Consider the following 27,569-nt stretch of genomic DNA (forward strand, 5'->3'; position numbering starts at 1 on the left):
TTATATAAATTTACACACTAGAAGCATTAGAGTAATTGTATTATACTTCATTTTCCTTGTTAGAGAAAAATGGCAACTAGAAAAATCTAAAAATTTGGAAAAAACTCAACGTTAGAAAAAGATTTCAATAGGAACTCAAATTGATCTTAACACAGGTACCAAATGCTGTATAAATGGTTATATTTTGCTCACTTTACAACTATCTATAAAAGCTAAAATAAAACTTAACAGGGAATTAGGAAAACGTCATCAGACATAAAGAAAGTAACAACTGGGAGGAATTCAGACGTGCCGCTAGGCTTATATCTAATGGACATAAAATTTAACTTGAAAATGCTCTGTTACACCTGAGGTACCTTTTGTTGGGTAATTGAAATGAATCTCAGACTGGCTGGTGAGACATTTAGCAGCTGTTTCTGTTTATCTTTGAGTTTCTGAATGAGTTTAGAGTCATTTTAATATTTTCTTTGGAAGATCAATTCTGAGCATGCTGAATTAAAATGGGTATTTTCATGTCACCTAAGGCTAAATATTGCAGGGGAAGAAAGCCCATAGGAGCAACTTCAGATATTTCCTTGTGTATCTGAAGGTATATGGTGTGCCATAAAAAGGCTTCTGTCATGTTTTAGATTCAAAATGCAACTGCACTTTGAGGTACTTGGCATGCTCAAAAGTAAGAGGTGGTCTCTAATATAGCTGTCTCAGAAAAGCAATGAGAAGCTATATAAAATATTTTAGAAACATTCTTGGCATAAAAAAGAATTTCTAATGAGCACATTTTATAAGGCTGAATTTATTTCTAACAAAACCATTTGAACTAACTATCCTGATAGTTTATAGAGAGATGGCTTGAGGGAAAAAGAGTATACTTGTAAAATGAGGTGGAGTTGTACCCTTCTGGGGAGGCAAATAAACCATTTTAGGAGTATGAATTAAACTCCCTATGCGGTTTTTGTATTTTCAGACAACTATGGAGAATGTGGAGAATGCTTATTAATTAAAACTCGTTTTCTATTTATCTGTTTTGCCTTATGAACTAGAAGCCCTTGTCTAGCTCCCTCCCACTCCAAATTTCATGTTACCACTTTTATTGCATTAAATTTATGAGTATGCTTAGGGAGAATTATCTTCTTTATAAATTTTCATGTGCTCAAGTCTTTTTGTGTGCCCCTCAGTAGCATTTTAACTGTTCTTCATGAGGTCTAGGACATTTCTTAAATTTATTTCTAGCTGTTTTTCCCTACTATTGTGAATAGTATCTTCTTTGGGGGTTGTTATCTATATGTATAAAGGCTATTGCTTTCTACATATTTATACACACACACATTTTGCCCAGGCAACTAACTGAATATCTCATTGTTTATAGTTTTCCAGTAGGTTCCCTGTATTGTTCAGGTAGGTATATGTTGATATTTGTTTGCAGTTAATAAAAACTTTTCCTCCTCTTTCCAACTTCTTTCTCTCTTATATTATCTCTTGTCTAACTGAATTGCCTCCTATTTCCAGAATAATATTAAATAATAATTTAATGGAAAAATTCCTAGACTTTTCTCATTAACCTAGCTGATGGTTTTTGAGTTGAGAGATATCCTTTATACGAATACATAGTAATATTTTAATCATGCTAAGTATTTTGCTCCAAGTAGATTTCAAAGTTTATCAAATGCCCTTTCTTTACCTATGGCAATGACCAAATTTTTATTAAGGTGAATTATGGTAATATTTTATGTTACATATCTCAATATTGAAACATATCCATGAAAGCTGAACTTATTTTGGGATAATTAGTCTTTGAAAAGCTGCTCTATTGTGTAATCTTTTATTATTCTTTAATCTCAGTATTTATAAGTAAAACATGTCTATGTTTGAAATCCTTTTGTGCTATATTGGTCAGAATTTTCTATTAATATTATGCTAGTTTTATAATTAACTTGAAAGATATTTTTCCTTTCTGATGTTAGAGATACAAATAAGGGATATTCTTTTTCAGTTTCTTTTTCCATTATATCCCAACTGCCGCTCTATCTTTTTCACTGCCTTGTCTTGTCTTTTGATGAAAGTTCAGCATTTCATATTTTTTACAGAGTCAGTAACTTCATTAATATTTTCAAGGAAATTTATAGCCATGTAGCAACATATATTTTTGGTGACGTTTCTTCATCCCCGGCCCCCTCCCCCTCGATCCTTCCTTCTTTTTTCTTGTAGTATTTTTATATGCTACTTTCTTTAAAAATATTATTATTCATCTCTGAATAGGGTGAATTCTTCTTACCATTTATAGCAGGTAGTCACCCTATAACACAAAATTTGTGTATAAGTAAATTAGTTTAACCTATATTTTCTGCATCCAATAGGGATTGGCTGCTGCAGGGCTGCTCACAATATCGAGCATCTTTCCTCCAATCTGCCTCACTAATAGGGTGCTTCCTGCAGAGATGGCTGGTTTGGGTAATCTTTCTTTTGGAACTGTCGCCAAATTCCCATTTGCTGTTTCTCTTGTGTGCCAAACTCAATCCAGGGAAGCTCTGGCCACCAGCAATCACACGTGTTGCTATTATTTCAAATAAGTGATTATAGGTTTCCCCCTTAAGTTGTGCCAATTACTTGGAAAACGGATGTCTGCTGACTACAAGTAAGAGTTGTAGCTGTGATCATTCCATCTTCCCATGTCCCTGTTGTAACATCATCGAATCTAGCTTGACTGCATTGATAACCATCTTTATACATTGTGGATGGGGGTAAGATGTATGGTAATTTGTCAAGGATACAGTTTTTGTTGTTGTTCCTGTTTCTTATTCTCTTTTCTGTTTTGAGTGATTTCTAAGAGAAGATACTACGTTTCCATTTTAAAACTATTAATATATTATAATTATTTAACACTCAATTGTTGAACTATAACTATACTTAAATATATTTTTTGATGGCCATATACCATGTAGGAAACTTTAAATTTAACTAATATTGTGGGCTTAATATTTCTGATTTTCTAAGTACCAATAAATAAAACCCACATTTATTCTTGAGATGCTCTACCATGAGGGTAAGCTCAAGAATATTTGGTTTACTGAGCAATGACAATCTCACATTGATGGCTGTTTTCTTGTATGATTAAGAAGTGAACATGATGTCTTCAATGATTAGTCCCTATTGTGTATATTCAATTCTTATTGAGTAATCAGTGCATATTGAAGATAGTAAAAATTAAATCTTATAGGAAATCATAACAAGAGTTGTCAGCCTTCATATTTAATAAAAATCAAATAGGAAGAACTACATTTCCTTTTTAAAGTTGTTTCAGAGAGTGACAGTAGCCACTTTTTCACCAAGGGCATAAGTTCTATTTTTCCAGCTAAGGGAAATTAGACTAATGGTTTTGAGAGCAAACCCAAACTCTAACTGTTGCTTTGATATTAACTAAGTTAAAGCCTGTCTTTGCCAATTATAAAATAGAAATTATTTTTTTACTTTGCATTAGTGTTGAATGGGATAAGGAATTAAATTCAATGACCTTTAAGTGCTAACTCATTACTTGTTCTTGTTAGGGGACCAAATAATAGTTATTCCCACCAGAGGAAGAATAGAATGCCCGGAGGTTTGGGACACAGGTAGTTCTATGTAAAGATTTTATAAGTCACAGAGGAAATAGAAATTGTAAGTCATAAAGGGCTAGAAAATAAGCAACCTGTCTATTAAAATCTCAGGCTTAGTTTAGCCCCTTTAAGCTGTATAGGCTTAATTGTGTGTGGCAGGATTATAAATGGAAATATTCATTTTGTTATGCTCAGTGTGTTTTTCATCTTCTATGGAGCATTTTCTTCCCCAGTCACACCGAAGTAGAAGCAAGTTTTCAAAGAAACCCCAGAGGCTTATTTTAGCACTGATCTTTGTTCTTCACTTTAGAGACTACACAAGATTGGGCCTGGGGGAAGGGAAAAGATGTGACAACTAAAAAGCAAAAGTGGGAAATGGTCTGTAGACCAGGGTGCAGAGACAAGGGAAGGGCACTGAGGCTGACTCCCCACACCCCCCTCCCCCCCCCCCCCCCGCTCCCCCGCCCCCACCTGCTGACTCATCACTGTAACACACTGGCCATTCAAAAACCCTGGGTCCCTGACAAAGATCAGGGAACTGGGGCACCTGGGTAGGGATGAGGACCAGAAAGGAGAGCCACACCCAGACCTGATCTGAAAGAGGGGGAAACTGGCCTCCTTGCCAACTCGGCAGTGCACCTGCCTCTGCACTTTCCCCCCTCTCATTAGACTGAAACTTTTTGACAGCAAGGACTGAATCTCTGTTCAGTCAATTTAATGTGTTAACCATCACTCTCTAGTCCTTCTGTGAACATATGGAATTGTGTTCATATAATGGTGAAGCTGGAATCTTTTGCTCGAAATAGTTAAGTTACATGCTTACCTCAAAGACAGTGAGTTCATTTCTTTCCAAATGTGATTATGATAGTTTTCAAAAATTGTAATCATGTAATTTAATTGAATACCACTTAAGCTGATGAAGTACGATCATGAAAAGAGAAAGAATTGTTGGTCATGTCAAAACTAATTCCAGGAGTTGGAAAGGATTGAGTTGTTGTTAAGAAATTGCTGTCAAATTAGATGTGGGCGAAGTAACAAAAAAAGGTTGGGTAAATCATTTAAAACCAGTAGGCTTCTATTACTGCATTAAGATAGCTTCAAAATGTCTTTAGTTCTTATTCCAACTTAAAAGAACCCAAACTAGAACTCATAGCGAATGCAATATGGGTATGGTTTATGCCCCCCTACTTTAAAAATATGTTTTTATTGATTTTTAGAGAGAGAAGAAGGGTAAGGGATAGAGAAATAGAAACATCGATGAAAGAAAAACATTGATCAGCTGCCTCCTGCATACTCCCTACTGGGGATCTAGCGCGAAACCTAGGCATGTGCCTTAACCGGGAATTGAATTGTGACCTCTTGGTTCCTGGGTTACCACTCAACTATTGAGCCACACTGGCTGGGCAATGCCCCCCTACTTTAGTCCAGACAGTGGACCCATATGCAGAGGGAAAAGCCTTTATCTCTTTCATTAGAAAACTGAATAAAAGTACATGTATGATTTACTGTAGAGGAAATTCTTAATGTAGTTGTTTTTTGTTCTAATTGTTCTCTATATGTTTAATGGAAGAAATACTCATCTCAATTGTCCTTGATCCAATGGTTTCTACTGGGCTTTTTTGGCATTTTGGTGCAGAATCTAGCTTGCATGGTACAAGGACTCATGGTAAAGGTTTCTGATTAATATTTATAGAGAGGATAAACAAATTTCTTGGCAACAGAACAAAGTCTGACTGGTTGGTTAAAATCTCTGCAATAAGTAGGCACAGCAATGGAAACATGAATTTCTATCTTCTGGGAAGAAAAGGAATTACAGTAGTTAAATTGGTTTGCAGTGTGAATTGAGACTCATAGGTGAGGCAGGTAATTGATGGAAAGTTTCATGATGTATGATTCAGTGTGTTCATTTGATTTGTGTGGTAATTAGTGGCAACTGTGAACTTGTAGGAGGGGAAAATAAAACAACTTAGGGAATAAATAAATGAAATGTGGAGATAGGTTAAAAGAGGAGAAAGAATATAGGAAGGGAGGCTAGCAAAGAGGCAATTGTATGTATCTCAAATTATTACTGTGAGTATGCAAATAAAAACATTCCAGACAATATTGAGGATGAGTAATTGTGGCAAATTAATTCTTAAACTGCTACTGCAGAGTAAACTCGTCCACAGCGAGAATCTTCTCACATTTATCTTTGAATCTCAAGAGTTTAGCCCAGAGTTGGCACATTGCTGTCAAATAAATGTCTGCTGAATGACTTAAAGGCTGATAAGGACTAAAAGATGTGAGAAGTAAGTTAAGGTTTCCTTAAATGTTTGAATCTTAAGCTCAGTATATGGGAAGGACAATAGCACAAAACAAAGGTGATTATGCAGTGTGTTATAATTCCTTAAGAATGGTTTTTGAAATAGGCTGTGTGGGGCTACCAGCTTCAGTAGATTCACTGTAGGACATATGGTCCCCATACTAATCTCATCTGGGGCCATGAACATTCTGTCCAGCTAAGGCTGGTGATCAAGAATTCTTCCTGGACTATGAAATGGCCCAAGAAGTACTGGATCAACATGAGACTATACTGATAAGCTCCTGGGGCTGAAAGAGGGCAGCTCAAACCAGACTTAATGCTCTTCTACCTAGATCTAAACTTTATGTCCCATGCCAGAGAATTCTGTGGAATAGAATCAATCTGCCCCTGGGCTTCAGTCTACGTTTGATGGTGCCCAATGAGTGGTTTTTGCTCACTTTTATTTTCTGAGAAGAGTTTTTGGCACTCGAAGGACAGATTTTTTGAAAATCCTGACATTTGTACTTTAACCTTTGGGGAATGGATGTGAAAACACACTCTGGAAAATCACAGATTCCTAATGATTTTAACATTATTTTGGCAACTTAAATGGCAGACAATATTTAAAGATGGGAGTTATCTCTTTTATGGCACACTGTTCAGTCTGTCTTGGTTTCCTCATGCAACTCCAAATTGAGAACCTGGAACAATGCCCGACACAAATTAAATGCTCAATTAAAGCTTGTTGAATGACTAAAGGTTGCTTTCTCATCTGAAGCAGCCGGCTTACTTAGCAACATTTGAAGGACAGCTGGATAATGTAGGGCCATCTAGGAGTTCAGATTCATATTGAAACACTAGAGAACAAGTGCACAAAATCCATGCACTGGTAGGGTCCCTAGCTGCTGCCGGCCTCCCTCCCTTCCCCTGGCTGGCTCCACCCCCTGGTCAAACTCCTGGACCAACTCCCAGTCAAGGGGACAATTTACATCCTACACTTTTATTATATAGGATACTAACAACTGGGCCCCGTGCAGACAGATCATTTCTCTGGAGACATCGTTTCTTCAGCCTATTCCTGAAAATTATACCATTGCCTTATATGTGATGGTATGAAATCTACTCATCTAATCAGGTGTTAGAAAAAGGAAGGGAAGATGTTTAGAAAGAAACAGAGTTGTGGAGCACTTTTAATCAAATATTGTTTGACCCAAAACTAAGCCCTTTTTATGAAGCAGACCTTTCTGGAAACACTTTTATTCAGTGATGGAATCTTATCATCAACTTTGGTGAAATGATTCTTTGGTTGAAAGGTAAACAGCTAGCAAATATCTCTGATAACAACCATAGACAGAAATCTTTTTAATTAGAGCTTTTAAGTTCTAGACTTCAAATACTTTCTATATTATGGAGTGAAACACATTAGCGGACTCTCAGTTATCCCTACATATTTCCCAAACCTTAAGTGCTGACCAGTTTATATCTTATAGTGCTTTACCCTGTAAAACCAATCACAATTTATGGAATATGCCAAAAAACTCAGATATTTTTCTCTTTAATTTTAAATGGTATCATATAATACCATTTAACCAATATATTGTGTACAATTCTTTTGATTTTTTGCACAAGGAGAAAATTCTTCTTGCTTCAAAGCAAATTCTACATATGCTGTTTAAGTTTGTCTTCCTCGTGTTACAAATACTAAAAAGGAGTGACAGGAACCCCAAGGTCATCACACAATAGTGAGAAGAATGAAGGGCTATGCCTAAAATGGGACCCTGTAAGACACAGCTGTCGCCAAAGAAGCTGTCATTCCAACCAAACAACCTAGGGCAATTTAGTCCTGAACTTCCAGCACTGTTGCCATGGTTTCTAGACAAAGCTGACAGGGCTGCATTCCAATTATATCCTTCAGAATGACAGATAACTTAAAAAATTGAAAATGGGGTAATAAAATTTCAGGTCACCCCAAAGAGATGTGATAGATACGTGTGACAGAGAAGTGGGAGGTGCAAGTTTATGTTGGTCTAGAAAATGCTTTTGTGCTTTACAATGCGAATGTATATTCTGCAGACTCTCTGCTGTTTGATAGCAATTTATCCATCATCCAGTTCATTAGTCAAAACCAGGCATCTCCTGCTTAATAGAAAATTTCTTAATTATATTATAAACTTAAAAAATTCAGTAACTAAGAGAACTTAAGAAAAAAATCTCTTGAACTCTGAAAAGTAAAAAGAATCCCTTGGATTCTGATGATGACACAAATAAAGCAAGGCCATTTTTATCTTTGATTTTTTCCAGTTGAAGGTATTATTGTAAACTTTGCATTTGACTTTAGGCAATATCTGCTAACTAGTGGTATTTTGCCAGGGTCAGCAGAACAGTTGTGGCTTTGCTATTAGACTACTCGTGTAGTGAAGTCACTTGCCTCTGTTCAATGAAAGGAACCATTAGGTAGAGATCAATGAACTTAGGATGGTGTTGGCAGATATGAGAGTCACATAACTTCATGATCCTGCATCTCTGCAATTAGGCAGGGATGGAGCATTTTAATGCCTAATTGGCACTGGGTAGTTTATTTAATCTTTAAAAGTTAAACATAATTGAATCTAAAAATACTTTAAAACCTTAAGTCTCAGTTTTTTCATCTGTAAAATGGAATCATACCTACTTCATCTGTAAAATGGAATCACACCTACTTGTTAGATTTGTGATTTTAAATTAGCTAATGTATATAAAGCACTTAGTCAGCTTTTGGCTCATGCCACTAGGTAAAGGTAGTAGGTGCTATTTCTATCATTATGACTTCTATGGTTGTTACATACAATGTGATAACTGTGCAGCTATAACAGAGAAAGCCAAAAGACACCTGGTAAATTCAAGGATTTTAAACCATGTATTTATAAAAAGGTTAAGAAAAAATGTAGCTTATATGTGACATTAGATGTATTTGGAAGATTATGAAAGAAAAGCACTAATTTAATAAATAGCATTTCAAGGATTACTGCCAGCATAGTGAGATGGAAAATTCTAGATGTCTTGAAGCCTGCAATCATGTCTCCTGAGCATCTCTTTGTGAATATTTATTTTTGACTCTTTAGGACAACAAATCATTTCTATTAATACATTGAATATAGCTGTTACAGTTCTATGAAAATCAGTTTTTATCATTTTCCTTTTATACATCAATTCAAAAAGTTTAACTGGATTCCTGTCTGACTTTTACTATATTTACAATACTTGGATTTTCTCAGCCTGAGTTGATTTGATTTCATAATGGCAATAATTAGAAAAAGCTGATTTACTTAATAAGATATTTTTATATGATAAATCCTGCAAGAATCAATCTATCTTTTATATAAATTGTGATAATCCTTTCTAATAAAATGGTAATATGCAAATTTACCATCACTCCGCTACATAAGCCACGCCCACCAGTCAAGCCACGCCCACCAGCCAATCAGGGCGAGTATGCAAATTAACCCCAATCCAAGATGGCTACAGCCACAGAGAGCAAGGTTTCCCAGGTAACAGAGCAAGCCAAGCTTTCCATAGCCGTTGCAGGCCTAAGCCTCCACTCAAGCTACAAAGTTTCAATTATAGAAGGTAAACAAATTCAAACAAATGGCAAAATGGAGCTTGAGAGAGCAGGCCAGGGTTGCCGGCGGCAACGGGGGAAGCAAAGCTTTCCGCACACCCTGGCTGGGCTCACCTGCTTAAGGCTACAAAGTTTCAATTGTAGAAGGTGAATTAACTGCCACAGAAATGGCTGCCGCCCCAGAAATGGCTGCCACCCCAGGCTACAAAGTTTCAATTGTAGAAGGAAAATAAATTCCAGATACCAGGGCCTCCCCTTGGGTTGCCAGGAGGCGTGGCCGGCCTGCAAACCACCACAGGGCCCTTGCTCAGGCCACCCCACACCCCAAGGGAACCCCCACCCTTATCTGTGACACCCTTCAGGGCAAACCAGCTGGCCCCCACCCGTGCACCAGGCCTCTATCCTATCTAATAAAAGAGTAATATACAGATTGATCATCACTGCAACACACAATATAGCTGCCCCATGTGGTCAAAGATCCTGCCCCCATGTGGACACAAGATGGCCACTACAAGATGGCCAGCAGGAGAGGGCAGTTGTGAGGCACCCGGCCTGCAAGGGAGGGCAGTTGTGAGGGACCAGGCCTGCAAGGGAGGGCAGTTGAGAGGGACCAGGCTTGCAAGGGAGGGCAGTTGGAGGTGATCAACCCTTCAGGAGAGGGCAGTTAGGGGTGACCAGGCTGGCAGAGGAGGGAAGTTGGGGGCAAACAGGCTGGCAGGGGAGCAGTTAAGTATCAACCAGGCTGGCAGTGGAGTGGTTAGGGGGTGATCAGGCTGGCAGGCTGAAGCGGTTAGGGGCAATCAGGAAGGCAGGCAGGCAAGCAGTTGGGAGCCAGCAGTCCTGGATTGTGAGAGGGATGTCCGACTGCCCGTTTAGGGATCGGGCCTAAACGGGCAGTCGGACATCCCTCCAGGAGTCCCATATTGGAGAGGGTACAGGCTGGGCTGAGGGACAACCCCCCACCGTGCACGAATTTCGTGCACCGGGCTTCTAGTGATAATATAAAAAAAGAAAAAATGCTTTCTTTCTGTTATAAGACTGCTTTTTAGAAACAAAAAACATTTTGGTGGTTTGGAGTACACCCTTTTGCATAGTTTATTTTGCTTTGCTTTTATGGTCTTCACATGTTGTGGTAAAATTTTTTCATTTATTTGATATTCTATCATGTACATCTATATGGTAAAGCACATAATTTTATTGAATGTTTATGGTCAAAGCAAATAGACACTTGGGCAATTTCAGATAAAAATAAGTTTAAAAATTTTGCTTATTTTGGAATTCCACAAAAGTAGCCTTAATTTGTGATTCATATTTCAAAATTACTCTTTTGTTATTGAAATTTTGGAATAACTGGTTATGATCAAAATGTGGAATACTATTTCTAGAATGGAAAGGGCAAAAGCTCAAATACATTTGCTTTCTTTTATCTTAATTCTTCTATCTATCATTCTAAGTGCTCAGAAGGAGTGCACTGGTCAGGGGAATAGTAGGTCTGTTGGCGAAACAAATTTCCAGCCTCCAAATGGGGTTTTGAATTATTTATATTCTGCATTTCTTTTATGGCATGGCTATGTTTCACTGAAACATTACAAGAAAGTAGCTTCTTTCATTCAATGGCTGACTTGGGAAGATGGCATGTCTATTTTTTGTCATCTCACAACATCTATATATATAAAAGCCTAATATGCTAATTGTCCCTCTGACGGTTTGACCATTCGACCAGTCACTATGATGCACACTGATCACCAGGGGGCAGATGTTCCGACCCATAGGTTAGCTTGTTGCTGGGGTCCAGCCAATCAGGACTGGGTGAGGTGGGCTGGACATGCCCTGGAACTCTCCCAAAGTCCCTCCCCGGCCCTGATTGGCCCCGTGGGACTGAGCAAGACAGGCTGGACATGCCCTGGAGCCCTCTTGCAGTCCTTCCCCAGCTGGCCAACCTCCTGTGGTCCCTCTCCAGCAGCTGGTCCTGATCGGCCCCGATTGCGATTGGACAAGATGGGCTGGACATGCTCTGGAGCCCTCCTGAGGTCCCTCCCCACCCTGATCGAGCACCGGTGGGGTCCCTCAGCCTGGCCTGCACCCTCTTGCAATCTGGGACCCCTTGGGGGATGTCAGAGAGCTGGTTTTGGCCCAATCCCCACAGGCCAGGCCAAAAGACCCCACTGGTGCACGAAGAATCCATGCACTGGGCCTCTAGTAGGTCATAAAACAAAATGACATTCTATCAGACTTGTAAAAATTATGTATATACAGTGTGAAGAGGGTCTTGGTGGCTTACCTTAAAAGAGATTTCATACTGTTCTCCTCCCCAGATTTCTAAACCTGGATCATAGCCACCTAACTCCCAAAACCATTTGCGATTCACAGCAAAGAGACCTCCAGCCATCACAGGAGACCTGTGGAATGAACAAAATAATCTTTAAAGAACAATGAATATCAGGGGCAATGGTGTTTTGCTTGAAAAAAAAAAAAGAAGCAAATTCGAGACATTCCCAGTTGTCAATGGCATGGAACTTTTTAGCACTCATTTTCTGTAAGTGGATTTAAGGTTCTCACATGGTCTGTAAATGCTCTTGGAATTCTCATGAGCATTAAACTCTGCAGTTCAGGTCCTAATGCCACTAATGTCCTGTAGAGCCACACTTCCTACATATGTTTATTATTAGGGAGAAATACATGACGATCAATGACTGTTATATTGAGAAATATCACTCAGTTTTATGGTTTTTTCTCAAAGTGAAAGGGATTTTATCCTATCAGACAGATAAAAGTATAGAAATTGCTGCTGTGTACAACGTCTTTGATTAAATATCTCAGTACACGTTCACCAAGCATCTGCTAATTATAGGTCATGTCCATTTTGCAGACTATCAGGTAGATAGTTGGACTATAATAACCCATCAGAATTAATTAACATGCCAAAGATGTAATTAAACTAGGTCTTTTTAGTTTAATTAGATTTTCTCTGCTTTTCTAAGAAATATTCCTTTTGGTCAAATAATTTTTCAGTATTCTACTCCTGCTAGGATGCATTGTACACATGGTGCTATATAATGGGATAATTCATACTCATTGGGCCCTGCCCTAAAATATTTTGTAGTTCAAAGGTAGCTCTTGTATTTTGAAATCTCACTATGAGCTGGGCTCTTGGCTAAGAGCTTTATCCTATTCCCTTGATTGATCCTCACAGCAACCATACAAATATCATCCCTATGTCCTGTTTGAAGAAAGAGGCAGAGAAGTTAAAAGCAGTGCCCAAGGCTGAATCTAGTGTGTGGTGGCCCTGGGACCAAGGTCCTCTGATTTCAAAACCTTTGAGCTCTTTATCACACAGTTTTCTTTCAATGTTTGGTGGTGAAGAGAGACAGCTACATAAATGTAGATATAACATAATTAGAGAATACCCTATGCATACAAACATTGTCAGCACAGTTTTTGTGAGTTTTGAAAAAGTTTTTGAAGCAAAGGATCTTTATCAATACGAGTACAAGACATTAAATGTTGAAGATATACATTTTAAAATATGTGTACATATTAGACACACCAATTTACAGGCCCACCGAAGACTTAGCTTTTGGTAATGTTTAACGTAGCACTTGAATTTAAACTTGAATTTAAGTGCATTATATATGTCAATGACTTTGCATGTTGAGATGGTACTTAGACTACTTCAATTAAGAGTCTTTTTTTAAATGTGTAGTAGACTGTATGAGGATGGAAAGATTACATGGCAGGAAGAGGGATTTATTTTTCTCCTGAGAAGCGAGCAGGATGAAAAAAAAAATAACATAAAGAATCTCATGCAGTTTTTTATTTTGTTTGAAATAAAAATCCTAACCCAGCCTGTGTGGCTCAGTGGTTGGGTATTGACCTATGAACCAGGAGGTCATTGTTCAATTCCTGGTCATGGCATATGCGTGGGTTGCAGGCTCCATCCCCAGTGTTGGGAGTGCAGGAGGCAACCAATCAATGATTCTCTCTCATCATTGATGTTTCTATTTCTCTAACCCTCTCCTTTCCTTTCTGAAGTCAATAAAACTATATTTATAAAAAAATTCTAGAATCAAATGTTCCCTGTCTCCAGCAGCCTAATCTTTTTCTGTTTTCCATGCACTGAATTTTAGAGGTGAATAACAACTGTAGCTGGAACAAATTGGGACTGCAACATGTATTGGGTGCAGCTCCCAATGGACCCATTACTACAGTATAACCTTTGCTTTGTAGGGTTTGGGTCTAAGTGATCAGGCATTCTCAATCCGAACCACAAATAGAAAGATCTTAAGTCATATAAATATACTAGAGGTGCCCCGCCTCTCGCTGTGTGAGGAGGCACCTCCTGCCGTGTGAGGAGGCACCCTGGCGAGCCACCACGGGAGTCAGGCTGGACCGGTGCCGCAGGTGGCTGGGACCTGTGTCTGACTTGCGCAGTGCTGGCCGCCGCAGGAGTCAGGCCTGATTGGCACCGTGGGCAGCCAGGACCCGCGCTTGACTTCCTCCCCAGGACCCCCCTGCCTTCCTGCCTGTGTCCCCTCCGGGGCTGCCCGAGCTGGCGCAGTGGCTCGACCAGCCCCAGGCCCCCTCGGCCCCTCTGCCTGTGTCTGCTCCAGCTGCCAGAGCCACTGTGCTGGCTTGGGCAGGGCCCCCTGTCTCTGTCTCCGTCTCTGCTCCGGGCCTCACCTGCGCACGCAACCTCCTCCTGTCCGGTCATGACCCATTATGGCGTCCCAGCCTAATTTGCATATTCTCTCTCTCTCTCTCTCTCTCTCTATATATATATATATGTATATATATATATATATATATATATACATATATATATATATATTGATCATGCAAAATAGAAGTCCAAAGTGAATCAAAATTTACTGTACAAAAATGAATCTCAAAACTAGAATCATCATAGATACAGAATTAATATAGATATCGGGCAAGATAAAGTATTATAGTGATTTTTGTAGTGTAAGTAATTTGTTAGAAATACAATATCTTGTTTTCTTAATCCTATATAATAAAAACCTAATATGCTAAGTGTCCGGTCATCTGGTCAGTCATTCAACCAATCAAAGCATAATATGCTAATGCTATGCTAAGGTCGCTCAACCACTCGCTATGACATGCATTGATTACCAGAGGGCATTCAGTCAACCTGTCAACCCGTTGCTATGATGTACACTAACCACCAGGGGTAGACACTCCGACCAGTAGGTTAGCTTACTGCTGGGGTCTGGCCTATTGGGACTGAGCGAGATGGGCCAGACATGCCCTGGATTTCTCCCGCAGTCCCTCCACAACTGGCTAACCTCCCGCGTCCCTCCCTGGCCCTGATTGTGCACTGGTGGAAACCCCCCTCCAGTGCACAAATTTTGTGCACTGGGCCCTCTAGTTCATAAAAAACAAAGTTCATAAAAAACAAACCATGTAGCATATTTTAGGCTAATTGTAGAGAAAATAAAATACATTCAAATGGATCATTTTTACCAGGCCCAACTAAATTAGTGTTTCCTATATATATACATATATATTTTAAAGAGAGAACATAATCTTTTAAAAAATATATTTTTATTGATTTCAGGGGGGAAGGGAGAGGGAGAGAGAGATAGAAACATAAATGATGAGAGAGAAGCATTAATCGGCTGCCTACTGCATGAGCCCACAACCCAGGCATGTGCCCAGACCAGAAATCGAACCATGACCTCCTGGTTCATAGGTCAATGCTCAACCACTGAGCCACGCCAGTCAGGCAGTGTTTCCTATATTGATTAGTATGAATGACAGGTAAGAAACAAGCCTTTGGTTTATTTATGTATTATTCATATTTGTTCATTAATCTTTTAAATACCATAGTTAAGACATAGTTGACATACAACGAAGTACACATTTTAAAGTGTACAATTTGGTAAGTTTTGACTTATGTATGTATATCCCTGTGCAGCCACCACCATATTCAAGAAAAAAGACAAATTCACCATTCCGAAAGTTTCCTTATTGTAATCCCACCCTCCACCCTTTGTTCATTCCCTTCCTGTAGGCAACCACTGATCTGCCTTCTGTCACTATAGATGAGTTTGCATTTTCTAGATTTTTATACAAATGAAATCATACATTATGTACTCTTTTTTTGGGGGGGGGTCTGACTTCTTATATTTGACATCATTGAGAGTCATTGATGTTGTAGTATGTATTAATAGTTCATTCACTTTTTTATTGCTGAGTAATATTCTGTTTGCATGAATAGACCAGTTTGATTATCCATGCACCTATTAATGAACATTTGGGTTGTTTCCAGTTTTGGATTATTACAAATAAAGCTGCTCTGAATTTTGTGTAGTCTTGGTGTGGACATATTCTTTTATTTCTCTTGTGTAATGACTAGCATATACGTTTAACCTTTTAAGAAATTGCCAAACTGTTTTCCAAAGTGTTCGTATCATTTTATGTTTCTACCAGCAGTGTTAGAATTCCAGTTGTTCCATATTCTCTTCAATAGTTGATACAGTCTTTTGAAGTTTAGTATTATAACAGCAATATAATGGCATCTTTCTATGGTTTTGTTTTTCATTTCCATAATGATTCATGCTGTTGAGCATATTTGTGTCATTTCTCTTTTTTCTTCATAGTCAGTCTGGCTAGAGTTTTATCAATTATATTGATCTGTTTAAAGAACTAGCATTTGGTTTAATGGATTTTTCCCTATTGTTTTTCCTATTGTTAATGGATTTTTATCAATTGTGTTGATCTGTTTAAAGAACTAGCATTTGGTTTAAAGGATTTTTCCCTATTGTTTTATATTTCATTGATTTCTATTTGGTCTTTATTATTTTAATTCATCTACTTTATTTAATTTGCTTTTTTTTCTAGTTACTTAAGTTGGAAGCTAAGATTATTGATTAGAGACTTTTCTTTTTTTCTAACATAGGTACTTAATACTATAAATCTCCCTTAAGTGCTGCTTATCACAATCTTCCACATACAAAAATGATAAGTAGTATTCCAATTTTCATTATGTTCAAAATAATTCCTAATTTTTCTCTTTCTTTTTTAAAACCTATGTTTTATACAGAAGTATATAATTTAGTTTCCAAATATTTGGTGATTTGTTTAAGATCTTTCCGTTATTGATTCTCATTTAATTCCACTATGGTCAGAGAATATGCTTTGTATAATTTGAATCCTTTTACAATATGCTTTGGAATGGCTCAGAATATGGTCTATCTTGGTAAATGTTCCACATGTGTTTGAAAAGAATGTGTATTCTGTTGTTGTTGAGTGATGGTCTATAAATATTTATTAGGTAAAGTTAGTTGATAGTGTTCAAGTCTTCTATATTCTTATTGATTTTCTGTCTCCTTGTTCCATCAATTATTGAGAGAAGGATTGAAACATATGGCTATGATTCTGGATTTGTTTATTTCTTCTTTCTGTTCTATCAGTATTTTTGCTTCATAAATTTTATAGTTCTGTTAATAGGCATAAAAGTTTAGGATTTTTATGTGCTCTTGATGAGTTGACCTCATTATCATTATGAAAGACTTTTCTCATCCCTAGTAATAGTCTTTGCTATGACATCTACAGGGTATCCCCAAAACATGTATACACACACTCTGAATAATTACAAAATTATTAGAATACATTTAATGAAATGTATTTATGAAAATAGACTTAATTTTTAAAATTGAGCTATCAGCTGTTGAAGTGTGTATACATTTTTGGGACAGCCTGTATTTTGACTTAATATTATTGTAGCCACTTCTATTTTCTTTAGGTTTGTATTATTTAAACACTAGTATTTATAAGTTTTTATATCTTTTTACTTTAGTTTTTAAATTAGTGTGTCTTTATATTTAAAGTGTTTTTCTTCTAGGCAGCATATATTTGCATTTTGCTTTTTTACAATCTCTACCTTTGGGTTGTTTTCTTTTAATATGTTTTTATTGATTTCAGAGAGGAAGGGAGAGGGGGAGAGAGATAGAAATATCAATGATGAGAGAGAATCATTGATTGGCTGCCTCCTGTATGTCCCACACTGGGGATCGAGCCTGCAACCCAGGGACATGTGTCCTGACTGGGAATCGAACCATAACCTCCTGGTTCATAGGTCAATGTTCAACCATTGAGCCACGCTAGCCAGGCCATTTCTCATTTCTTAATTCTTTTGTTTTGATCCACATTTCCATCTGGAATTATTTTCCTTCTCCTAACATTTCTTGTAGTGGGAGTGTAATGGTAATGGGGTCTTTTATCTTTTGCATATTTGAAAACATCATTAAAATATCTTTAAAAAGTATAGATGGCTATTGCTAAGTTAACAGATTTTTTTCCAGTCCTCTAAACATGTTGCCCACTTTCTTCTCACTTGTATTGTTTCCCATGAAAAATGTTATTTTTATCTTTGTTTTCTTTTCTGTATATAACTAGAGGCCCGGTGCATGAAATTTGTGCACTGGGGAGGGTGTCCCTCAGCCCAGCCTGCACCCTCTCCAATCTGGGACCCCTCAGGGGATGTCTAACTTCAGGTTTAGGCCCGATCCTTGGGATCGGGCCTAAACCTGAAGTCGAACATCACTCTCACAATCTGGGACCACTGGCTTCTAACCGCTCACTTGCCTGCCTGATTGCCCCCTAACTGCTCCTCTGCCTGCCTGATTGCCCCCAACTACTTTCCCCTGCTAGCCTGATCACCCCCAAGGCTTTTATTAGTATAGATATGACCCTTCACAGAAAATTTTACTAACCCTGCTTTACAATAAGGGCTTGACAATTGAATCATTGGGACCAGACACCAAGATTTCCTTTCTTTGAATAGTGGAGGGACTAATTATCTTGTCTTTAAGTTGCCTGGAAATTAAAATGAGATAATGACTTAGAAAAGTATAAAAGCACCATATAAAGACAACTGTCTTTTTTATGTACTGAAAAGACAATAAAGTGGTAAAATGAAAAACACTATTTTTTTATTCTCCCCCTTCCTTTACAGCCTTTATTTAAACTTTGAAATTTATAAAAATTTCACTCCAATTTTCATTTCTTTACATTCAATATTATTTTGTATTGGTTTCAGGTTTTATATTAGTTACAGAATAGTGGTTAGACAATCATATACTTTACAAAGTGTTCCCCGATATTTCCAGTACCCACCTGGCATCATACCATCATTACAACACTATTGACTATATTCCCTATTTAAGTGACAATGTGTTTACAGGTTCCTTCCAGTCTTTCTTTTGTGTTGTTCACCTTTCCTTTTCTTTCTCACTTCTTCATAACTTTCCTTATATAGTATCTCAATTGGCCATCAAAGCTCAGTGAAGGCACTGGGACACGCTTAATCTATTTTACAGACCAGGACACTGAGGCCAATTCCAGTTGGCTGTGGAACTTGACTCAGTGCACAGGGAACCCTCAGAGCCATGCTCTCTGCTCTTCCTAAGGGGCAGCCGCCGGGCAAACAGAACAAACCTTCCCATCAGGCTTTTGAGCCTCTTTCTCAAGCACCTCTTCATTGTGGATGCTCCACATTCTTTCCTCTCCCCGGTCCCCTGCCCCCATTCTTTACTGCTCCCCGCCCCCCATCTCCAGAGCAGGTGGAAGGCTTCACACTCACCGCCAAGGCATTCTCTGCTGTGGGGCAGGGTGGTGTGAGCTTGCTTTTGGGTCAAGGCGGGAGCACGAGTCGCCGCCTCTGAAGTGCGAAGGCTGCCTGGGCAAGGCCTAGGCAGGTTATCACTGGGAGCTTCTCTGAATCAAGTCAGTCAGTCCAGTACCCTGCAGTGCAGCACCCCTCCACTGAGGTGGCACCGCCTCTCAACCCCCGCCTCAGAGCTGTGGGTCCTTGCCCCTCCCCCAGGGCTTCCTTCCATGCCCCTTGATCCCTGGCCTGGCCCACCCACGTCTTGGGGCCACTGCAGAACCTCTCTCTCTCTCTGCAGTGAGGCAGATCCCTGCCCTTGGTCTCCACAAAGCTGTGAATCTGTGGCCAGAGGCTGGGTCTGGGTCTCAGCAACCCCATGCCTGCGATGTTCCCAGGGCCCAGCCCCGCCTTCCTGGGCAGCGTTGTTCCCGGGGCCCCACGGGAGTGGCTAGGCCGCCAGCCATGCCTCCCCTGGGCTGCCATGTTCCCAGGGCCCCAAGGGAGTGGCTAGGCCGCCAGCTGCGCCTCCCCTGGGCTGCGATGTTCCCAGGGCCCCGCAGGCGTGGCTAGGGAGGCCGCTGCCCCTCCTGGGGCCTGCGATGGACCCGGACCCCTCGGGTGGCCTCTGGTGCTGCCCACCCCCCTGCCCCTCCCTGGCCCGATGGACTGGTATCTTGTGGGCGGTGTCTGGCACTGGCCTTCTTTGCCCAGATGCCCCGGACCCCCAGGAGCTGGCCATGGTGATGCCCGCCTGCTGTGTATGCAAATTAATCTCCATCTTTGTTGGGTTAATTTGCATTAACCCAACTCACTCTGATTGGCTGTGGGCGTAGTGAAGGTACAGTCAATTTACATGTTTCTCTATTGAGCCTTTATTCCTCTGGTTATGTTAAAGATCTCTGTATCATTGAATTTTATTATGGCATGACTTGGTATAGTTTTTTCTACTTGGAATTAATTGAGTTTCTTGGATCTGTAGATATAGTTTTCATGGAATTTAAACTCATTTTGACCATTATTTCTTCCATTATTCTTTCTGCCCCTACTTTTCTTTCATATCCTTCAGAGATTCCAATTACACATTTTGTTCATTTTATTTATTTACTTTAATATGTTTTTATTTATTTCACGGAGGAAGGGAGAGGGAGAGAGAGAAACATCAATGATGAGAGAGAACCATTGATTGGCTGCCTCCTGCATGCCCCCTACTGGGGATCGAGCCCACAACCCAGGCATGTGCCCTTGACCTAAATAGAACCCAGGACCCTTCAGTTTGCAGGCTGACACTCTATCCACTGAGCCAAACTGGCTAGGTCTAGGGTAAATGATTTTAAAATATGGAAAGAAAGGGGAGTGAGGGATGGATTTGAGGCTAAGGAAGATGGTATACCAAGGCCCTGTGTTGGGAAGAAGAACAGTAACAAGAAATGGAAGAAGGCCTGTCTTGCATGCAAAGTGCCCAGTGTCACACACACAGAGTGGGTGCAAAAAGTTCCACTGGTATATGAAATAGGCATTGTCAGTATAGCGCAATAAATTATTAGTGAACTAATCACCATGCATTCTTTCCCTTTGATCGTCATCACCATTCTCATTTCAATCACAAAGCAAGCCAGGACATCAGCCTCAGTCATTTCTGTAGTTGGACAAGAAACTGTTAAAAGACTAATGGAAGCTGCTCCTTCTATTTTTTTTAAACATTTTTATTTATTTCAGAGAGAGAGGGAGAGGAATAGATAGAAACATCAAAGAGAAGAACATTGATTGGCTGTCTCCTGCATGTAACCCCCCACTGGGGATCCAGCCCACACAACCTGGGCATGTGCCCTGACTGGGAATCGAACCAGTGATGCTGAACCACTGAGCAACACTGGCCAGGCAATCCTATTTTTAAGGGAGCCTAAGAAGCCTGAAGAGATATCTCAGAGAGAGGAGAGAGGGAAAGGTAGACTCCCCATCAGAGGCTGTCAAGTGCTAGAGTGATGGAGTCCCTCACCCTGCTCTGTGGAGGGGCCCTTGGAGATGTCAGTGACCTCCTGTGTGGAACATGTAGGGAGGCTATACCCACACACTGGGACTCTTGACCTTGACAAACTTTATTTTGTATAAATTGGCATAATTTCTAGATTTGAACACACCAAGTGGCTCGGGCAGTAGGGGTCTTGGTGGCAAACACTGTGAACTGACAACTACAATCAGAATGACAACTTTGATAATTTGGCCCAAGTAAGATTCCAGAACCATTGCCCTGTCTGAGAAGAGGGAATTGCTATGAGAAGACAGACTGAATTTCCTACTACTTTGGTGAAGAAAACTCAAAGTTGGATTTACGTGGCTCTGAAGAAAATTTAATGCTGTGAAATATCACGCACAACTGAGTTTATGGATTGAAATTCCTACCTCACCATACAAATATGAGTTTACTATTATGCAATTTTGCACTGAAGAGAAGAAAAATGATGATATTTCTCATATATTAAGAGTAAAAACTGTTAAATGTGTCACATTATTTCCCCCTCAGTGTAAATGAAAAAGAGCAGTTTATTATTTTCAGCATGTTCTTCTGCTTTCTGTTTTCTATTTTAAAAATATTAATTGCTTGAAACTCTCCCCATTGGCCCCATTTCCCACATTCTCTCATTTATCTTTATATTCCTGGACCCCCTTCCCAAAATTCTTGCTGGTTTAGCCTGGGAATGCTAACACACTGTAGACATGTTGAATATTGGCTCTGTGTCCATGAAACTGTCAATATATTAATGTACTTTATGAGTATCACTCATAATATCACAAATCGTTTTGAGTTTTGCCATTAAAAAATGCCTGTCATCCTTGGGAGGCCTTTTAAAATTAATGAAACCATGAAGCAAGTTCCTATGGAAGATTCTTTATTCTTCAGGTCATAGAACTATAACTTTCCTAATACTTAATGGAAATCATTTTTCCCCTATTTTATATTAAGTCTATTGAACTGGGTAATAAATATGCTTTCCTCTTTATTTATGGTAGACTAGTTTATTTTTCTACATCAATTTTTATAGTCTAAACTTTTCCGACTTTAATTCATGAGGCTATAATGTACAAGTATACTAGCACCATTCTTTATTTTGAAACACTCTTCATGTTCTCATTTGCAAATGTATTTTTCAAAGGGTATATAGTTGGTTGTCTTTGCTAACCCAGGATATAGGTCTAAATGCTTGAAGCCTCATCCCATGATTCCCACAACATTATAAGGAATTGCTGATCTTCCTAATACTCTCCATTTCACATATTCACTCTTTTCCCCATATATGAAAAAAAAATGGTGGAGTTAAAAAATAAAATAAAAAATTTCTCCAGGAGATTTTTGCCTAGTTTCTTGCATTTTCTTGCATGATAAAAAGTGTTATTTTAAAATTTAATACAGTTTATGTGTCCTTTATAGGTTGGAATAATAAAAATATCACATAGAAAAAATATACAAAAATATTTATTTTTAAAATTTACTAACAATTAAAACTTTGGTCCAGAAATCTAAAAGAAACTTCAATCTGGCCTCTTAGAAAATAATTTGGCTCTCAATTTCCATTCATATTAGTGGTACACAAGAGAATCATGGACATGTGGGTTGCAATGTGAATTTGATCAGTAATAAAATGGCACAATCAACCCAAGTCAATCAACACAGAGATGAACTACATAATTTTCAGTTATGTAACTAGCAATTTTTAGTTGGCCCATGACTCCAAACAATTTCAGCTAAAATATAATTATTTTCAACTAGAATTCAATTATTGATTAAAATGATAGTGCATATTAAAACAACATTTTTTTTCTAACAATTTTGTTCTTCTAAGTATTCAATCATTATAATAATTAGAATTTTGAAAAGGCTGGCTAAATAACTACAGATAAATTCAATTGTATGATTTATGTTGTAAAAAAAAAATCACCTTTCTTTTTGGTATAATTTCCTGACTTTTTATTGTATACTGAGGACTAGAGGGATGAGGGAGGAATGTGAGTCTTTGTTATGCAAGGACGTGGTCCTCCCAAGGGCAAAGAAGGAAGTAGATAACCAGTTGAGAGAAAGGGGTCCTCTTTTCAAAGCCAGGATGTAAAAGTAGAGGAAAAATTTAATTCCAATCATAAAAAGTTAAGTTTTCTCCTGACTCATCCACCTTGGCGCTATGGATGCTTAACAGAAGAAATGGCTCTAATAACATACAAATGGAAAAGAGCAGTGTAAATAGAGAGTTTTAACACTGAGGACCCAGGCCTAGCAGAGCGGAGTAAACTGAGCTTCCTCTCTACTCTCTGCTGTCTGAGAAGTCCCATTGCACACATGACTGGGATCTATGCCTTAGCACAGTGCATTTCAAACATGTTCATCTCACGGCACACACAAACTAATTACTAAAATTCTGTGGCAAACCAAAACATATATTATAGCTTTTGCCGATCTGACAAAAAATAGGCATCATTTTGATTCATTTACACTGGATGATTGTTTTGTACTGTCCATTGTCATTTTTTTTTTTTAATTTGACAACCTAAGGGGAAAAGAGGTCACTGCCCCTGACTAAATGATCAGACATTGCATGTTTTAAAAATTCTTGCGGCACACTGGTTGAAAATCACTGCCTTAGCACCACTGATCATTGCACTTCACACTTTTCCCACTAGGCTGCACCAGACTGCTAAACTTGTTTTTTAATTTAAATTTTTTATTTTAAACAGGAGCAAGTGGCAGCAGAGATCTTTCTGCTTTACTTGGACTGTATCCTAGGAATGAGGGGTTCATTGACTTACCAAGTAGAAGGTGGTCTCTAAACATAGCACAAAGAACAAAATCAGGATCTGCTAAGTCTAAATATTAAATGGTTCTAGTATATGGCCTTATGCTAGACTGTAACAATAATGGTCCCGGTGATTCCTGGCTTCTTGTATCCGTGCCCTGGTGTGGTACGTTCCCACCCTGACTTCCTTAGCCATGTGACATCGCTTAGTTGATCTCGACAACTGTGGTGTGTAAGCAGAGGCCTTGCCCTTGGGGCTTGCACTCCCTCCTATTTCTGCTAGATGCCTGCTGCCATGTGAAGGAGCCTGGGCTGGCCTGATGGAGGAACAGGGCCCAGCTGACAGTCAGCACCCACTACTAGATATGTAGCCAACTTAGACCCTCTGGCTCCAGGTGAGCCACCAGATGACTCCTGCCACCTGTGTGACCGCGGGTGTAGGTTGACCTACTGTTTGTTTTGCTTGAGACTGACTGGTTTCCCAGAGGCTGGACTCCCCGTGGGAAAACCAGAAAGTCCCAGGCAACCCAACACAGTTGTTTTTGCTACTTACGTGAGCCCAGGGGAAGAACCAGTCAGTGGAACTTAGACTAAATTTCTGCTGCTCAGAACTGTGAGCCAGCAAAAGGCTTGCTGTTCCAGGCCACCAAATTCTGGGGTGGTCTGTTACACACACATAGACAGCTGATGACAGATATCATTTTGAATTCCAAGCTCTTAAAGAGGATATATTATAGCAATTTCATTATGCTACTGTTGAGTGATAAGAATTCTTGATAGAGACAGGATTTTAGTGAGTTTCCTAATTTTTAAGGTCTGCCTGGCATAGAATTGTTATTTTAGGCGTTTTAAACAAGTTATCTCCACTAGTACCCTGGATATTTTGCAATGCATAACTGCTTTTCAGAGCTCCTCAGATAAAAGTGAAAGCCTTTCCGTAGGGAAAAAAAAAAGCTTTCTATTTTTCTAGATTTACAAATGCAAATGTTAATGTTTAGAAAAAAACTGGTAGAAAAGGAATCAAGGCCAACTAGTTACCCAAAAGCAGGTGGCAGGATTATGACTCTTCAGCTTTTTGGATACAATGAGGAGAAAAACAAAATGATAAATTATAGCACACATTTTGTACTATTTTGTGCCAGGTTTTGTAATTTTGTTTTTAATCACAAACATAAACACATGTAATACTATGTAATGATTTAAAAGGTTTTATAAAATTGAATATGCTTTTTGCTGCTTACTTCATACTTAGCATAGTGCAGACCACCCTGTGAACGCATTTAAAGAGTTGATGGAGGAAGGAATCTTGTGGATGTCAGCACAAATTATATGGGGCATTAAACCAGACAACAGCCATAAAGATCATGTGATGGCCTTGGTTTGATGTTCCAATTAAGCTCGTGGTTCTGAAGTTTCTCAGGCCCCTACTGTCTTTATATCTTCAGTGGTTGGCACTGATTTAACATGAGACGAAATAGAAAACCCCAGGTGTCAAAAGGCACATCAACAACTGGCTCAGGGGGTACAGGAGGAGAATGGACAAAATGTGCTAAATATTCCTTCAATCTTAGTCTTCTGTTATGTGACTAACATGTTGTGTCTTTGATGACTCTTCTGGGGTCTAAAATGATGTGTGTGTATGTGTGTGTGTGTGTGTGTGTGTGTGTGTGTGTATGTGTGCGCGTGCGCGTGCAAGTAAAAGACCAACCAAGAATGAGGAACATATTGACTATTCCAAAAATACCTTTCTTTAGTCCTACAGTGAGTGGATGGATGGATTCTCCTGTGTGTAATCATTCCCTTTACATAGGTGCATGTTAACAACATATAGGGAACACCTACACCCCAATCCTTAAAACGCAGAATATATCTGGTCTCCCCCAGTGAAATCTCTTCCAAGGAATTTTGGGGACATAGAAAGTATCAATGTGACAGCTTATTTTCTTAAGTCACTTCCTGTCCCTCTTTCTCTTTGAGCTGTGTGAGGGATCGGAAACTTGGCTCTGAGTTTCATTTTGGATTTCATTTTATATTCCAAATGATGTCCTCAGTAGAATCATCCTGCAATTCGTATTGGGCTTATTCATTTCTAAATGGCTACAGATCTTAATCATGGCTTCATATTACACATATTATAGTTTCAATTATTTATCCTCTCCTCTTGCAATCTAGACACTGTACACACACTCTCCCTGCCTGCAGGGACAATGAAGGTCATGTCAACACCAAATAATCAGATTATAGTGGTTTTGAAAACGACTTTGGGTCCATCTGCCTTCACTCTCCGCCTGCCCACTAGAATTTTTCAGTTCTCTGTGCGTCCCTAGAGATGTCAACAGTGCCCTGGGGAGCTAGTCCGTGTATGCTTTTCTGCTCCAGCCTATTAAGTCTCTTGGCTCTTGTGCCTGACACCAGCCCCCTCCACGAGAAAGCTGCTCCACCAGCCCCAGTCCTAGTCTGCTGGTGCTTCCCTTAAATGAGCCTGTCAGGGGAAGGTTGCCCTGGGACCTAGGTCTCGTGCCATGTAACCTGTCCTGCAGGTGAGCTCCAAAGCCACACTGCTCATGCTTAGAATTTCAGTCTTTTACCAACACAACTCTTTCTGCTTCTGAAATTAACCTTGCTCTCCACAGGGGCCGCCAACCAGTCTCTCAGGCAGACAGCGGGCAGATGCTAATCCATTACCTTGAGCTTTTATTTATTCTCCTCTCTGTTCCCCAACATCTTCCGCTGTGGTCTGAGTGTTTGTGTTCCCCACAAAACTCTGATGTTGAAACCTAACCTTTAAGGTGATGGTGTTAGGACCCGGGGTCTTTGGGAGCTGATCAGATCATGAGGACAGAGTCCTCATGAATGGGATTAGTGCCCGTATGAAAGTGGCCTGAGAAATCCCCCTTGCCCCTTCCGCCACATGAGGACACAGCAGGAAACTGTCAGTCTGCAACCCAGAAGGGGCCTCTACCAGAACCTGACCATGCTGGCACCTTCATGTTGGACTTCCAGCCTCCAGAACTGTTGTTTATAAGCCACTCAGTCTATGGTATTTTTTTTTATAGCAGCCTGTATAGACTAAAACATCTTCCACCCTTCTTTAGCTTAAAAAAAGTTCTGTCAGCCCTATGTCTATTACTTGGCCAGCCCACCAGTACAGCCAGTCTCTGAATCCCAGTGTGGGCCCAGCAAAGGCACTTTGCTCCTCCTACGTAAAATACAGGTCAGATTTCATAACATTATCAGGAGACCCCAAAGCCCTCCTGTTTTCTGTTATTTATATTCCAACAGGACTTTCGCCCCCTCCTAAAATCCATATTTTGACACCGATGTACCCTGAGATCTTTCCACAATGTGGATGAGTGCACGTCCCTAAGCTCCATATCTCCTATCTGTCCTTGTCTCTCAGGTTCCACCTTCCCTTACACTCTGCCCCTCATCCCTGGAGGGACTCTCCCTCACTGCTCTCGCCCTGGCTCCTCCAGGCTCTTATCACTCCCATCAACACCAACATCCAAAGGAACACAGTGGTACTGTGAAATGGCAGAGTCAACCCCTTATTTCCTCAGCAATGGGGACTGTGCAGAGCTAAAAATCCCAAGGGCAGAGTGGGGAGCCTTTCTTCTTGGATACAAATATAACCTTTCATTCAAGGGATAAATGCTAGCTATTAAAATCCAAGCCTGGATGAAACTGC

The 27,569-nt window shown here is 39.6% G+C and overlaps 1 protein-coding gene across 1 annotated transcript in view; it reads right to left on the reverse strand.

The window, feature by feature from the left end:
• Positions 1 to 27,569, reverse strand: part of GALNTL6 (polypeptide N-acetylgalactosaminyltransferase like 6) — a gene marked incomplete at both ends in the record, with an annotated part of 964,759 nt that overhangs the window by 100,778 nt on the left and 836,412 nt on the right. The window contains one exon of the mRNA XM_079773123.1: positions 11,751 to 11,868. Within this exon, the coding sequence (XP_079629249.1) occupies positions 11,751 to 11,868 (118 nt within the window). The remainder of the gene's footprint in view (positions 1 to 11,750; positions 11,869 to 27,569) is intronic.

This window comes from Cnephaeus nilssonii, assembly GCF_951640355.1.
Source record: "Cnephaeus nilssonii genome assembly, chromosome: 5".
NCBI lineage: Eukaryota > Metazoa > Chordata > Mammalia > Chiroptera > Vespertilionidae > Cnephaeus > Cnephaeus nilssonii.